Below are 13,762 nucleotides of genomic sequence, written 5' to 3' on the forward strand. Positions count from 1 at the left end.
TTTTGGATTTTTTTTTTTTTTTTTTTTTTTTTTTTTGTACAACAAAGAGTTTATTTAATAATGATTCTCTTTGTTGTTTATAATTGAGGACAAGAATAATTATTATTGCAACCAATTTTCTTTCACTTTACCTTTTGTTCTAAATTCATTTGGAGTAGACAATCAGTATTATTATTATTATTTTTTTTTACTTTCTATTTCTCCCACCCCCCAACAAAAATTGAAATTATAATTATTACAAGTTCACACCAACATTTTGGATTTTTTAATTACTATATTTTTAAGACCGGCTATGAGGGCTATGTCAAGCTACATTTGGGCTTCTTCCTTATTCTGATAGTAGGTACTACCTTTATATCAAAGGTAAATTAATGTTAATAACCTTTACCTAACATTTGAGACCAACAGGTGGTCTCGTTTGTGTCAGGGGTGAAGTTATAAAAGGCGTTGATCTTAAGAATTGTATTCCCTATAACCTATAACTCGTTAAATTTAGAAATACATACCTAAATGATTAATTTATTAAATTTTTTTTCGTGTGTTCCCCGGTTCCCCCTTAAAAAAAGGCTCAAGGGTCAACCATATAATATCACCTATTTCAATGAAAATAAATGTCCATTGCGCCAAAAAATAGCTCCAGAACGTGTTTCTTGGCCAGTCGGTCACCCATCCAGTGACGGTCAACGTTCAAGGACGGTCAACTTTAGTGTTTTACGAGGGGATATTGATTTCCAATATTCCACTCTTAAAATATTTTTCCACGTTTAATTCCGCCCCTGAATTCTGACGTGTCAAATGACATGATGTATGAGGTGCTCAATTATTATTCTTATTATGGAGAGATTTCGCTTATCTTATCAGCATTATCAATGCTACACATGAGACCCCTGGAGTCTGAATTTAACACCCTCACTCCCAATCCCAAGTTCATTCAGTTTACTGAAAAACCTCTAAGGTTTCTAATATGATGCGGGTTTTATCTTCCATTTGGTGGCAGGCTAACCGCCAAACCGTATATTCATATTCATCTGATCCAGCCAGAATGGGACCGTTACCAGCAGCATGTGATTGCCTAGATGGTCGTCCATCCGGATACCAACCACGCGAAACGTTGCTTCAGTGAACCATGAGAACGCGTAATCAAAGCGGTATCGCCTTTGGCTAAAGAGTCTTTTATTCCTTGGATGAGACGCTTCCTTAGGTATCACTGAGTGTCTATAGGGTGGAACCTAAGTGGAAATGGGAACAAAAGGTTACAAAGCTAAATTGTAGTGATGTAAGTTAAGGCACCCAAGGAGTGACCGTGTTAACATGTTTTTGAGAAAAAGAATACCTAAATCTCAAGACCCGTTCTCACGTTACATATTACATCAGTAAAAAAAGACCTACCCGGCTCACAGTTGATTTAAGCGATTAGCATTCAGAGACAGTGATTTATCTGGGATTTTTTTGTGGTAGTCCCGTAAGAACACTGCTCTGCAATAACGCTCTGCAAGTCTTCTGATAACGCCCCATCCCGAGCACTTGAGGTAAACACTTGTAAACATCAGTATTAAGTTCTTTTCAATTTGAATGTTGTTTTCGTTCATTCTGACCAAGTTGATTGCCGAGAGTACCCAGTTTCATTCGTTATACCTAGGTAACATCATTCGTAATACCTACCTAGGTAACTTAATTTGTTATACCTAGGTAACATCATTCGTTATATCTAGGTAACATCATTCTTAATACCTACCTACGTAACTTAATTTGTTATACCTAGGTAACATCATTTGTAATACCTACCTAGGTAACTTAATTTGTTATATCTAGGTAACATCATTCTTAATACCTACCTACGTAACTTAATTTGTTATTCCTAGATAACCTGTAGGCTCCTAGTACGCCCTTTTCTCTAGGGACTAAATATATTCGGGCGATTTTTTTTATTTAAATGCGGTAAGAAAAATGAAACTATGCGGAGTAGGTACCTGGAAGCTCTTCGCGGAATACCTGAAAGCTCTTCAGTTTGAGAACCACTGCTCTAGGTATTTACTGTTAGCTAAATCCCCTTTAGGGGTGAGCTATTCATTTTTCGGCAAAGTCACAACTTTGGGTCAGGGTTGTGTTTTTTCGGTCACTAGGAAGTTATTCGCCTAGAAAACTCATTTTGATATTTATATATTTTTTTCTGAAGGTTTTAGTGGCAGGATTCTCACTTAGTCAGCTCTTCCACCCAACCTGTAGGACTTTTCGATAATCAACTTGAGTGTAATAGACATAGTTTGAATCAGACAACCAGACAAATCAAAAAGTGGACAGATTCGTAGAAGGTTAACCCATCCATTAGGACTGTTTGCCCCTACACCTAAGCCTCGGAGTTTTTTGTGTATACCTAAAAAAGTGGACAACAAGTTAGGTAACACTATCAAACGATTGACATGACGTAAAAGAGGGCTGTTCTAGGGACTTTCACGTAAACAAGCACAATCACAAATCTACCTCAGCTAAACCTTGTGAAGGCTACTGAGAACTGAACAGAAAGTGGCCAAATCTGTTCCAAAAGAGGTTTTTATCTGCCAGTGCCACTACCAAGTTCCCTTGAGAGTTCAAGTGTTTACTGACTTTATAAGCAAAGAAAAGATGTCAAATCAATGACCTGGGGAGTCAAAGACCTAGAACTGGAATAAGTATAGGACAAACATCAAAGTCTCTGATTGTTATTGGTAAGTACCTTACTTTCTTTTAATAACTTTCAATAAGCATAGATGAGGGGAATCTAGGTACTAATTTCATTTTACACAGAGGAAGGCTGAAGCACCTCATTTTTGCCAAGTGTCAAATCCTGGGCAGTGAAAGACCCAGTTTAGTTAAGAGAATTTAAGAAAAAGAGCATATTTATATAAGTAGGTGTCTAATAATGAGGAATTCATGACCAGGATTGCATAGGAAAGGTGTAATATTAGAAGTTTAATGCCAATGAACCCGGTCAAGGAATAGTAGACAGTCCTGATTGCAAAAAAGGTCAAGCAATGTCAGACAGTACAACCCAAGAACTTCCCAATGGCAAAAGTAGTCAGCAGAAACTAGTCAATCTTCCTTATAGATCTTTAAGCCATCCTAAACCAGCCGTTCCAAGAACGAACTCTATCTGGATAAAGTACGTACTGGGTGAAAATCGTAACCCGCGAACTAGCGCTTACAAGGAAGAGCGTTACCCTCAAAACTAACTATAGTAACTATAAATAATAATAATGAATAGGTAATAGGCTGGTTTTTGTCTGTAACCTGTTAATCTGTGTCCACACATAGTCGACGACCGTCGATTGACGAGATGAATCTAAGTTGTCCAGGCACTGTGGACGGTTCAGTCGACATCACATAATCGAATATTAGTGGATGTGCCAAAATCACCGAATATTACTATCATGTATTTGAACCGAACATACTATCATGTATTTGAACAATAAATAAATTGAATTGAATTAGTGGATGCGCCAAAATCACCGATTTTGATTCAAAAGCTGTACAGCATACAGCTTTAGCTTTGGAATCAAATTCGGTGATTTTGGCACATCCACTAATATTCCGGTTCGCTTCACGGCTGATCAATTATTGTAGGACATGTGTAGGATTTACACTAATTTGCTTTATCTCTACTAATTTTCTTATCAGTTACATATAAGAGTTCTGATAAAATTTGGTCCAATACTCAGCGGCGTACCTCTACCATAGAGGCTGGGGTAGCTTCGCTTTCCTTTCTCTTTATGGTTTTCTCTACGACCCATTTTGCCACTTACCGAAAATAGGAAAGATTTTTAATGATTATTTATTCAACTTGGACAGAGCCGTTTTCAGGCTTTTATTGAAGGGGAGCCTAAGAGTAAAAACAATGATTTAGACGGGGTTGGATGGCTCCAAATTTTCGGAGTCCACCCCATAGTAAAGCAAAACTGACGCCCGAGGGAGCGGGGGCCGGAGCCCCTCCCCCCTAAATATGGCCATAGACATGAACGTGATTCTAAAACCACCAGCAGATCGGCATTCTGTATAATGATTTATAGCTTCCCCTTTTGAAAATGTCACACACGCCACTGCAGTATAGTTATATACCTACCTAGTGTTATGTATAAACATTCATATATTTATGTACATGAAATCTACATACCCTACATAGATTTATAGCTATTTTACATGGAATAATACAAAGTCTGATGTAATTTCTCAGCTTTTGAGAGCCTGCCTAGTGCCTCTTAGTGTTACGTACGTAGATAGGTACCTACAATTCTGTACCTACATAATTATTACAGTTATTTTACATAGAGCGAGCAGGGTTAAACCGTTCTTTTTACGGGAATGGGCGGGAGAGTGTTACGTAATTTCTCAGTTATCTCAAGAGAGTCAAGAGCGTATTAGCGAAACTTCTAATTAACATGTCTGCTATTAAGTAACGTACACTCGTAGACTCGTACAGTAGGTTTAGAAGAATAATTTATTAGGTATATAAAATACATAAACAATCTGCCAAACACCAAACACAGGTTTGGTATTGGTATAAGTAGGGCCATCGGCTATAATAAACGCCCAAAAGATGTAGGTATATTTCTTCAAAACTAAATCACATAAAAAAATTCTTCTAAGTTTGAAGAACCAAATAGGGTTCCCAAGACCGCTGCCGAGTTCCCCCGCTGAATAGCGAGGGATGTCCTTTGTGTGAGGAAGGCAGCGGCCCTTTATCACTGCGACCTGGTTAGATCTTTTGTGACTTTCCCGATAGTTATCTCTTATAAATTGTATCAGTTACTTCCCTTCAATTCAAAAATTCTAACGAAAGCCGTTAGTAAGTTTTTAATCAATCAATTAATCAGCCAATTAGGCAATATTTATGTCCGGTTTTAAGTAATTACTGTAGCAGTTCATTAATTATATTCCCCCGCTGAATAGCGAGGGATGTCCTCTGTGTGAGGATGGCAGCGGCCCTTTATCACTGCGACCTGGTTAGATCTTTTGTGACTTTCCCGATAGTTATCTCTTATGAATTGTATCAGTTACTTCCCTTCAATTCAAAAATTCCAATGAAAGCCGTTAATTAAGTTTTTAATCAATCAATTAATCAGCCAATTAGGCAATATTTATGTCCGGTTTTAAGTAATTACTGTAGCAGTTCATTAATTATATCTTCCAATATGTAATTCATTATTAAATAAACTCTTTGCTCTCTCTCCAGGAATGTCCCGAATAACTACAAGATCTTGTTCCTGCAAGGCGGAGGTACAGGGATGTTTGCAGCGGTCGCTATGAACCTAATATCTTCCAGTATGTAATTCATTATTAAATAAACTCTTCGCGCTCTCTCCAGGAATGTCCCGAATAACTACAAGATCTTGTTCCTGCAAGGCGGAGGTACAGGGATGTTTGCAGCGGTCGCTATGAACCTCATAGGAAGAACAGGAAAGGCTGACTACGTTGTCACAGGTAAGAATGACAAAAGGTAGAAACACACGTCACGTGAACTCATGGGGAGTCTGAAAGATGTTGTAGTTCAAAGTTTTCCCATAATATTGTAGCTAATCTCGTTCAGAACAGTCACATTACTATTTTCTCCCCAGGATCCTGGTCCAAAAAAGCCGCAGCGGAGGCAGAAAAATACGGCAAGGTCAATCTGGTGATCCCCAAAGTGTCCAAATATGTGTCTATCCCTGACCAGTCCACCTGGAATAGAGATCCCGAAGCCTCGTATCTGTATTACTGTGATAATGAAACCGTGGATGGTAAGTCTTTTTAATTTGAAGAGGTTTGATAGAAGGGACTGTTAAAGGTAGAAACACACGTCACGTCACGTGAACTCATGGGGATTCAGAAATATGTAGTTCAAAGTGTTCCCATAATATTGTAGGTCATTTCGCTCAGGACAGCCACACTACTATCACGTCACGTCAAGTGAACTCATCGGAAGTCAGAAAGATGTAGTTTTTCAAAGTTTTCCCCTAATATTGTAGCTAATTTTCCCCCTTTCAAAGTTTTCCCCTAATATCGTTCAGAACAGTCACATTACTATTTTCTCCCCAGGATCCTGGTCCAAAAAAGCCGCAGCGGAGGCAGAAAAGTACGGCAAGGTCAATCTGGTGATCCCCAAAGTGTCCAAATATGTGTCTATCCCTGACCAGTCCACCTGGAATAGAGACCCCGAAGCCTCGTATCTGTATTACTGTGATAATGAAACCGTGGATGGTAAGTCTTTTTAATTTGAAGAGGTTTGATAGAAGGGACTGTAAAGCGAGGTTTTCCTGTCTCGAAGAGAGGTGTGGACTGGACAGAACAAAGGCAGCCGTTCCGAGTTCTCCCCAGGCGAGAATCGGACCCGCGCTTACAACGCAGATCTGCTACCTTTCAAGCTCTAGTTAGCTTGGCAACGGAGGTGTTATCGTCTCGAAATCTATTGAGAGAAGGACAGGATAGGAGAAAGCCAGCTGTTCCACGAACAAACCAACCCATTTTGCCACTTACCGAAAATAGGAAAGATTTTTAATGATTATTTATTCAACTTGGACAGAGCCGTATTCAGGCTTTTATTGAAGGGGAGCCTAAGAGTAAAAACAATGATGGCTCCAAATTTTCGGAGTTCACCCCATAGTAAAGCAAAACTGACGCCCGAGGGAGCGAGGGCCGGAGCCCCTCCCCCCTAAATATGGCCATAGACATAAACGTGATTCTAAAACCACCAGCAGATCGGCATTCTGTATAATGATTTATAGCTTTCCCTTTTGAAAATGTCACCACACGCCACTGAAGTATTGTTATATACCTACCTAGTGTGATGTATAAACATTCATATATTTATGTACATGAAATCTACATACTCTACATAGATTTATAGCTATTTTACATAGAATAATACAAAGTCTGATGTAATTTCTCAGCTTTTGAGAGCCTGCCTAGTGCCTCATATACGTACGTAGGTAGGTACCTACAATTCTGTACCTACATAATTATTACACAGTTATTTTACATAGAGCGAGCAGGGTTAAACCGTTCTTTTTACGGGTATGGGCGGGAGAGTGTTACGTAATTTCTCAGTTATCTCAAGAGCGTGTTAGCGAAACTTCGAGTTAACATGTCTATACTATTAGGTAACGTACACTCGTAGACTCGTACAGTAGGTTTAGAAGAATAATTTATTAGGTATATAAAATACATAAACAATCTGCCAAACACCAAACTATAGGTAAATACCTACCTAAATCGTACACTTTTTGTTATGATAATGAGATAATGTATTCGAATTTATCAGTTTTTCAAGTGGGCATACCTAACTCAGATTTTTAATTTCGAGTGGCATGTGGCATGGGTAGATTTGTGTGAGTAGTTGACTGATTAGGAGGGGACTTTGGAGTTTGGCTACAGATCACTCGGCCCATTTGGACTTAGGAACTTGAGGAAGGTAAGTCAAAAATTTGCCAATTTTTTTTCTCGTGTTTTGCAAACAGTTCAAAGTTAAAGTGTGTCGACTTAACGACTTTGGTACTAAAGTATGGGTGGATGGGTCCTTATGCGATTTTTTTTTTTTTTTTTTTTTTTTTTTTTTTTTAAAAAAAAGGTTTTTTTTATAAATTTTTTTTTTTTTTTTTTTATTTTATTTTTTGTACAACAAAGAGTTTATTTAATAATGATTCTCTTTGTTGTTTATAATTGAGGACAAGAATAATTATTATTGCAACCAATTTTCTTTCACTTTACCTTTTGTTCTAAATTCATTTGGAGTAGACAATCAGTATTATTATTATTATTTTTTTTTACTTTCTATTTCTCCCACCCCCCAACAAAAATTGAAATTATAATTATTACAAGTTCACACCAACATTTTGGATTTTTTAATTACTATATTTTTAAGACCGGCTATGAGGGCTATGTCAAGCTACATTTGGGCTTCTTCCTTATTCTGATAGTAGGTACTACCTTTATATCAAAGGTAAATTAATGTTAATAACCTTTACCTAACATTTGAGACCAACAGGTGGTCTCGTTTGTGTCAGGGGTGAAGTTATAAAAGGCGTTGATCTTAAGAATTGTATTCCCTATAACCTATAACTCGTTAAATTTAGAAATACATACCTAAATGATTAATTTATTAAATTTTTTTTCGTGTGTTCCCCGGTTCCCCCTTAAAAAAAGGCTCAAGGGTCAACCATATAATATCACCTATTTCAATGAAAATAAATGTCCATTGCGCCAAAAAATAGCTCCAGAACGTGTTTCTTGGCCAGTCGGTCACCCATCCAGTGACGGTCAACGTTCAAGGACGGTCAACTTCAGTGTTTTAAAGAACATACCTAAATGATCAATTATTTATTGACCTACACCTTATACGTAATTCTAAATGATCAATTATTTATTGACCTACACCTTATACGTAATTCTAAATGATCAATTATTTATTGACCTACACCCTATACGTAATTTTATTTTCGTGTGTTCCCCGGTTTCCCCTTAAAAAAAGGCTCAAGGGTCAACCATATAATATCACCTATTTCAATGAAAATAAATGTCCATTGCGCCAAAAAATAGCTCCAGAACGTGTTTCTTGGCCAGTCGGTCACCCATCCAGTGACGGTCAACGTTCAAGGACGGTCAACTTCAGTGTTTTAGGAGGGGAACTTGATTTCCAATATTCCAATCTTAAAATATTTTTCCACGTTTAATTCCGCCCCTGAATTCTGACGTGTCAAATGACATGATGTATGAGGTGCTCAATTATTATTATTATGGAGAGATTTCGCTTATCTTATCAGCATTATCAATGCTACACATGAGACCCCTGGAGTCTGAATTTAACACCCTCACTCCCCGAACAAACCTTAGGATAACGTTAGCCCCGGGCGGCATCCGCGACCTTGCGCTTACCTCCCAAGCTAGGTTACTGAACTGCTGTCTAAGTGTTTAACGGTATCGTTTTGCAGGGGTGGAATTCAACTACATTCCCGACAGTCAAGGCATTCCCCTGGTCAGTGATATGTCCTCCAACTTCCTGTCTAGAAAATTCGATGTGTCAAAGGTAACTAACAAGACAAGAATATAACGGGGATTTGATAGATAGAAATCAATAAATTTTTGATAGAGGGAACTGTAACTGCTAAGGTCTTATCATCCAGCCGTTCCGATGAAAACCTTATCCGTTCAGGATAAAATCCGCCCCGGGCGGGAATCGAATCCACGGCCTAGCGCTCCCAAAGCAGACGCGCTACCAACCAAGCTAACTAGGCTGGCGTCAGGCCCTCCTTGAAGTAGGAAATTGGACCATTTGGCTAATGAGTCTAATAACTCTTCTTGTTTGCTTCCAGTTTGGTGTGATAATAGCGGGTGCCCAGAAGAACATAGGTCCTGCCGGTATAACAGTGGTCATAGTACGAGAGGACCTGCTAGAGTATGCCCTGCCCATCACTCCCACAGTGTTCCACTTCAAAATTAACGCAGACAACAATTCCGTGTACAATACTCCACCCACATTTGTGTAAGAATACCTACTTTACTGTCCGTGTTCAAACGGTAATAGAAGAGAGTAGGTATATTAGCGGCCCTCTGTGGCCATGTGGTCAAGAGCACTGACTTTCAACCTAGAGGTGCTGGGTTCGAATTCCGGCCTGGGCGGAAATTTTCTAACCGAACTTTTCCGTTCTTGGATAGGCATGGGCGTAAAAGAATGTGCCTTGAAGTAATGCGAAAGCGATTCCAAGGTATACCTACCAACCTCTAAGATAAGATAAGATAATATAATGTATATTTGTATTAAGAATATTGAAATTCCTGTTACAACAACTTGGTATAACAACCTCTATTGTGGTAGTAATTAACGGGATGGATTTTAGATCTGGAGGTCGAGTTCAAGTCCAAGTCAGGTCAGAATTTATCGAGGTGTCTTGATCGGGGTACGAAATTTCTGACAAGCATTTAAGTATGTTCAACACAGTTAAAATTAAAATCCTTCTTTTCCTTCTTGCAGAGTGCATGTCAGTGGAAAATAGCTACAAAAAGGAGGTGTCACAAATGATCAGTGTTATTATAGGGTTAGGTTAAACTCAAAAAGGAGCTTTCTTTTTAATGGACGTGGCTTCAAAACAATGACCACTCCTTCTTTTCCTCCTTGCAGAGTACATGTGATACAGCGTGTATTCGCCTGGATCAAGCGTCAGGGAGGTCTGGCCAAAATGGAACAGAACTCACTACAAAAATCCGTCCTCCTCTATCAGGAGATCGATAATTCGGACAAGTTCTACGAGTGTCCGGTCCAGGCCGGATGTAGAAGCCGGATGAATGTTACTGATATCTTCTTCACCTTTTCCCATGTTCAGACGGGGTCAGCGTTTTTCGTCAGCCTCTCAACCATTTCTCTAGCAAAGGAAGTTCCGGGCAGGTCTTCAAAGTTCCCCAGCCAGACCAGTGCGCCAGGCCAAGGTCCGGCCTCAGCACGCCAGTGTGTATATTACAGGGACCTTTTTTTTTTTTTTTCTTCACATTTGTGTTTTTGTGGTGGTGTAAATTTTATAAATGAATGAACTTTTTTTTGCTACTTACCCGTTCGTCACCCGTTCGTACAAAGTTCGTCACTTACCTACAGGGTGTTCAATATAAGGTGTTCCTTCCGGGTCCTTGCGTCTCTGGAAGTGATGTTTGTGAGATGCAAAGTCCGTGGCTTTCACTATGTTCATAATAGCATCTGGTGAGTGCATCCCCGAGTCTGAATCTCCTGTATCTGGTGCCTCTCCTAGGCGAGCCTCTGCACATTTCAACAATTGAGAGCGATCAGGGCCCGTGACCGCACCTGGTTCTGCGAGCAGGTCCTGGATTACGGGCTTGCATTTACCTGTGTTTTAGTTCAGGTTTGATCAGACTGGCCCTGAGGCCGAGGGAGTCATACACAAAAGACCCAATCCGAGGCTTAGGTGTAGGGGCCAGACAGCCTTAAAGGATGGGTTAAGCTTCTACGAATCTACGAGGCGAGGAAGTAATGAGTGGGTTCAAAGTAAGACCAGCTAAGTCCAATTCCAAATGGTTGGACTCTAAAGCTGTGTCTACATACATGGCCGCCGATCGACGACGTGAATCCATGTTGTCGAGGCAGTGTAGACGTTTTCAGTTGACATCGATCGACGGCCGTCAACTATATGTGGACACAGATTAAGGGTTTTCATTTTGAATTTAGTAATTAGGTAAGTAAATATTTTCTTTTACCCCCTCCTCCTCAGGAAGAGGGCCTTTTTTTACGATTGAACCCACGCCTGGTTCTGCGGGCGGTCCCTGGATTACGGGCTCGCATTTACCTGTGATTTAGTTCAGGTTTTATCAGACTGGCCCTGAGGCCGAGGGAGTCATACACAAAAAGCCCAATCCGAGGCTTAGGTGTAGGGGCCAGACAGCCCTAAAGGATGGATTAAGCTTCAGCCCAATCTGAGGACTACGTGTAGGGGCCAGACAGCCTTAAAGGATGGGTTAAGCTTCTACGAATCTACGAGGCGAGGAAGTAATGAGCGGGTTCAAAGTAAGACCAGCTAAGTCCAATTCCAAATGGTTGGACTCTAAAGCTGTGTCCACATACACAGCCGCCGATCGACGACGTGAATCCATGTTGTCAAGGCAGTGTAGACGTTTTCAGTTGACATCGATCGACGGCCGTCAACTATATGTGGACACAGATTAAGGGTTTTCATTTTGAATTTAGTAATTAGGTAAGTAAATATTTTCTTTTACCCCCTCCTCCTCAGGAAGAGGGCCTTTTTTACGATTGGAATAAGTATCTAATACCCAACTGGTTTTGGTTCCGGTAAATTGTTGAGTGATTTATTCCACTCCCTTCCCAACGTATAAGGTTAACCAAACCTTTTTCTTAGCATATTATTTAATTGAATAGGAACTCTTACCATGTACATGTACCTCCACTGCTGGAGCTTCTGGTTTGCCTTTGCGTACCATGAATCTTCGATTTCGGGACAATAAGACTTCCGTTGTTACAGTACCCTCTATCAAACCTCTTCAAAAATTCACTCATACACTGTATATTCCCCCATGTGTTCCACATAATATGTCAAAATATACAAGACCTTGGTTAGACTGCAAGAGGAAAGGGACTTTTCAGTCCTATCCCAGCAGGATAAACAAGGTATATTATATTCCTATAATAAAATAGTTACCTGTTTATTTTCGTCTTGCAGTTTCTTCAACACAGCTTGTTTCTCTTCCAGCTCTTTTTCTTTCTGAGAGGAAAGGGACTTTTCAGTCCTATCCCAGCAAAATAAACAAGGTATATTCTATTCCTATAATAAAATAGTTACCTGTTTATTTTCGTCTTGCAGTTTCTTCAACACAGCTTGTTTCTCTTCCAGCTCTTTTTCTTTCTGCTTCAAATTCTCTTTCACTTCCTTCGCGTCTTTCTTAACTTCATTCTTGCCTGAAAATAATAAGATTATGGTAACGAATTAAAGCGTTTGCTGGAAACGATCCGCAGTTACAAACCATTCTGAAATGATAATGTAAATTATGATTAATAAACCTCTTCTTCTTCTTCTTCTTCTTCTTCTTCTTCTTCTTCTTCTTCTTCTTCTTCTTCTTCTTCTTCTTCTTCTTATTGTTATTATTATTCATTTTTTTATTTACACATTAAAATAAGTAAAATATCACACTTTAATAAATGTTAATAAAGAAAGAAAATGAAAATTATAATTATAGAAAGAAAATTAGGTCTTTCGCATGGTTAGTAAAATAATATTAAACAAAACTTCATTACTACGGGGTTAAATGGTAGAATGCTCTAGGCAATAATGTCGTAATTTGTGCCTAGCCCATCTCTGTGGGCCAATAGCCCATTCAATCTTAATAGCCCATTCAATCCAGTTGAAGCTAACTCCGACTTTGTAAAACGGAGTCTAAGAGCACTGACTTTCAACCTGGAGCTGTTGGGTTCGAGTCCCAGCCGTGGACCCACCTGTTTGTCTGATACAGTAGATGACTTGCTTTCCATAGGTTTTCGACAGGATCACCTCACTCTTCACCAAATCATCAAGTGCTGTCTGTACCACGGTCTTGCTATACTTCTTGTGCAGATTCTGAATGATATCGTTTACACTGTAAGGTCGATTGGTGGACTTTAGGTATTTGTAGATAGCTTCCGTGTTGGCGTTCATGATTAATGATTTGCTAGGTTGTTACCTGCAGAACAAGAAAGAATTTTGTGTCAATTACTTAGCTGTAGAAACAATTAGATAATAGATCAGTTGCGCTTACTTGGGTCATGTTTCAAAGTCATAGAGCGAAAAAAATGAGGACCAACGGAATTTTTCTTTTTCTTCTACGACTTCTAGATCCCGAGATAAATCGATTAAAAAAATGCCGGTAAATCGTAAAAAATTTAGAATTTAGGAAATAGGGTGTGACGGTTATTTGACTAGAAACGTTTAGAAACACTTGGAATGCTGAAAGAAATGGCAGACTTACGGACTTCCAGTTTTTATAAAAGACTGTTATCACCTGAACGAGATTGAATTTACTGATAAGGATGTGGTTATGAGACTAACTTATATTTTATTAACACAAAGAAATGGGGACTGGTTATTTCGACTATTTCCATTCAATTAAACAATCAACACATTAAATGTCACAGGACCGTTATGGTGGGTGTAATAATTAGGGACTTTTCCACGTGCCTTTTGCTTACGTGTTTTATAAAAACGAAGAATGTCTAATGTTTAGTCAACACATACAAAGAAATGAAGGGGGAAAAATACAAGAATGAACT

General features: G+C 39.1%; 2 protein-coding genes and 1 long non-coding RNA gene across 3 annotated transcripts in view; 1 reads left to right on the forward strand and 2 right to left on the reverse strand.

Moving 5' to 3' along the window:
- LOC103516692 overlaps window positions 1-13,762 on the forward strand; it is a 29,472-nt gene that overhangs the window by 3,617 nt on the left and 12,093 nt on the right. The window contains exons 4-10 of the mRNA XM_026829011.1: window positions 5,339-5,454; window positions 5,589-5,750; window positions 8,937-9,031; window positions 9,318-9,487; window positions 10,124-10,292; window positions 10,549-10,554; window positions 13,447-13,527. Of these exons, the coding sequence (XP_026684812.1) occupies window positions 5,339-5,454; window positions 5,589-5,750; window positions 8,937-9,031; window positions 9,318-9,487; window positions 10,124-10,292; window positions 10,549-10,554; window positions 13,447-13,527 (799 nt within the window). The remainder of the gene's footprint in view (window positions 1-5,338; window positions 5,455-5,588; window positions 5,751-8,936; window positions 9,032-9,317; window positions 9,488-10,123; window positions 10,293-10,548; window positions 10,555-13,446; window positions 13,528-13,762) is intronic.
- LOC113470515 lies at window positions 10,591-11,944 on the reverse strand. The gene is made up of 2 exons (XR_003393551.1): window positions 11,892-11,944; window positions 10,591-10,837 (listed from the first exon to the last, which is right to left on the reverse strand). It is a non-coding gene; the product is annotated as an uncharacterized LOC113470515 (long non-coding RNA).
- LOC103516690 overlaps window positions 13,142-13,762 on the reverse strand; it is a 40,889-nt gene continuing 40,268 nt past the window's right edge. The window contains exon 5 of the transcript XR_003393550.1: window positions 13,142-13,176. The gene's annotated coding sequence lies outside the window, so the exon portion shown is untranslated. The remainder of the gene's footprint in view (window positions 13,177-13,762) is intronic.

This window comes from Diaphorina citri, unplaced genomic scaffold (genome assembly GCF_000475195.1).
Source record: "Diaphorina citri unplaced genomic scaffold, Diaci psyllid genome assembly version 1.1 scaffold1644, whole genome shotgun sequence".
Taxonomy (NCBI): Eukaryota; Metazoa; Arthropoda; class Insecta; order Hemiptera; family Psyllidae; genus Diaphorina; species Diaphorina citri.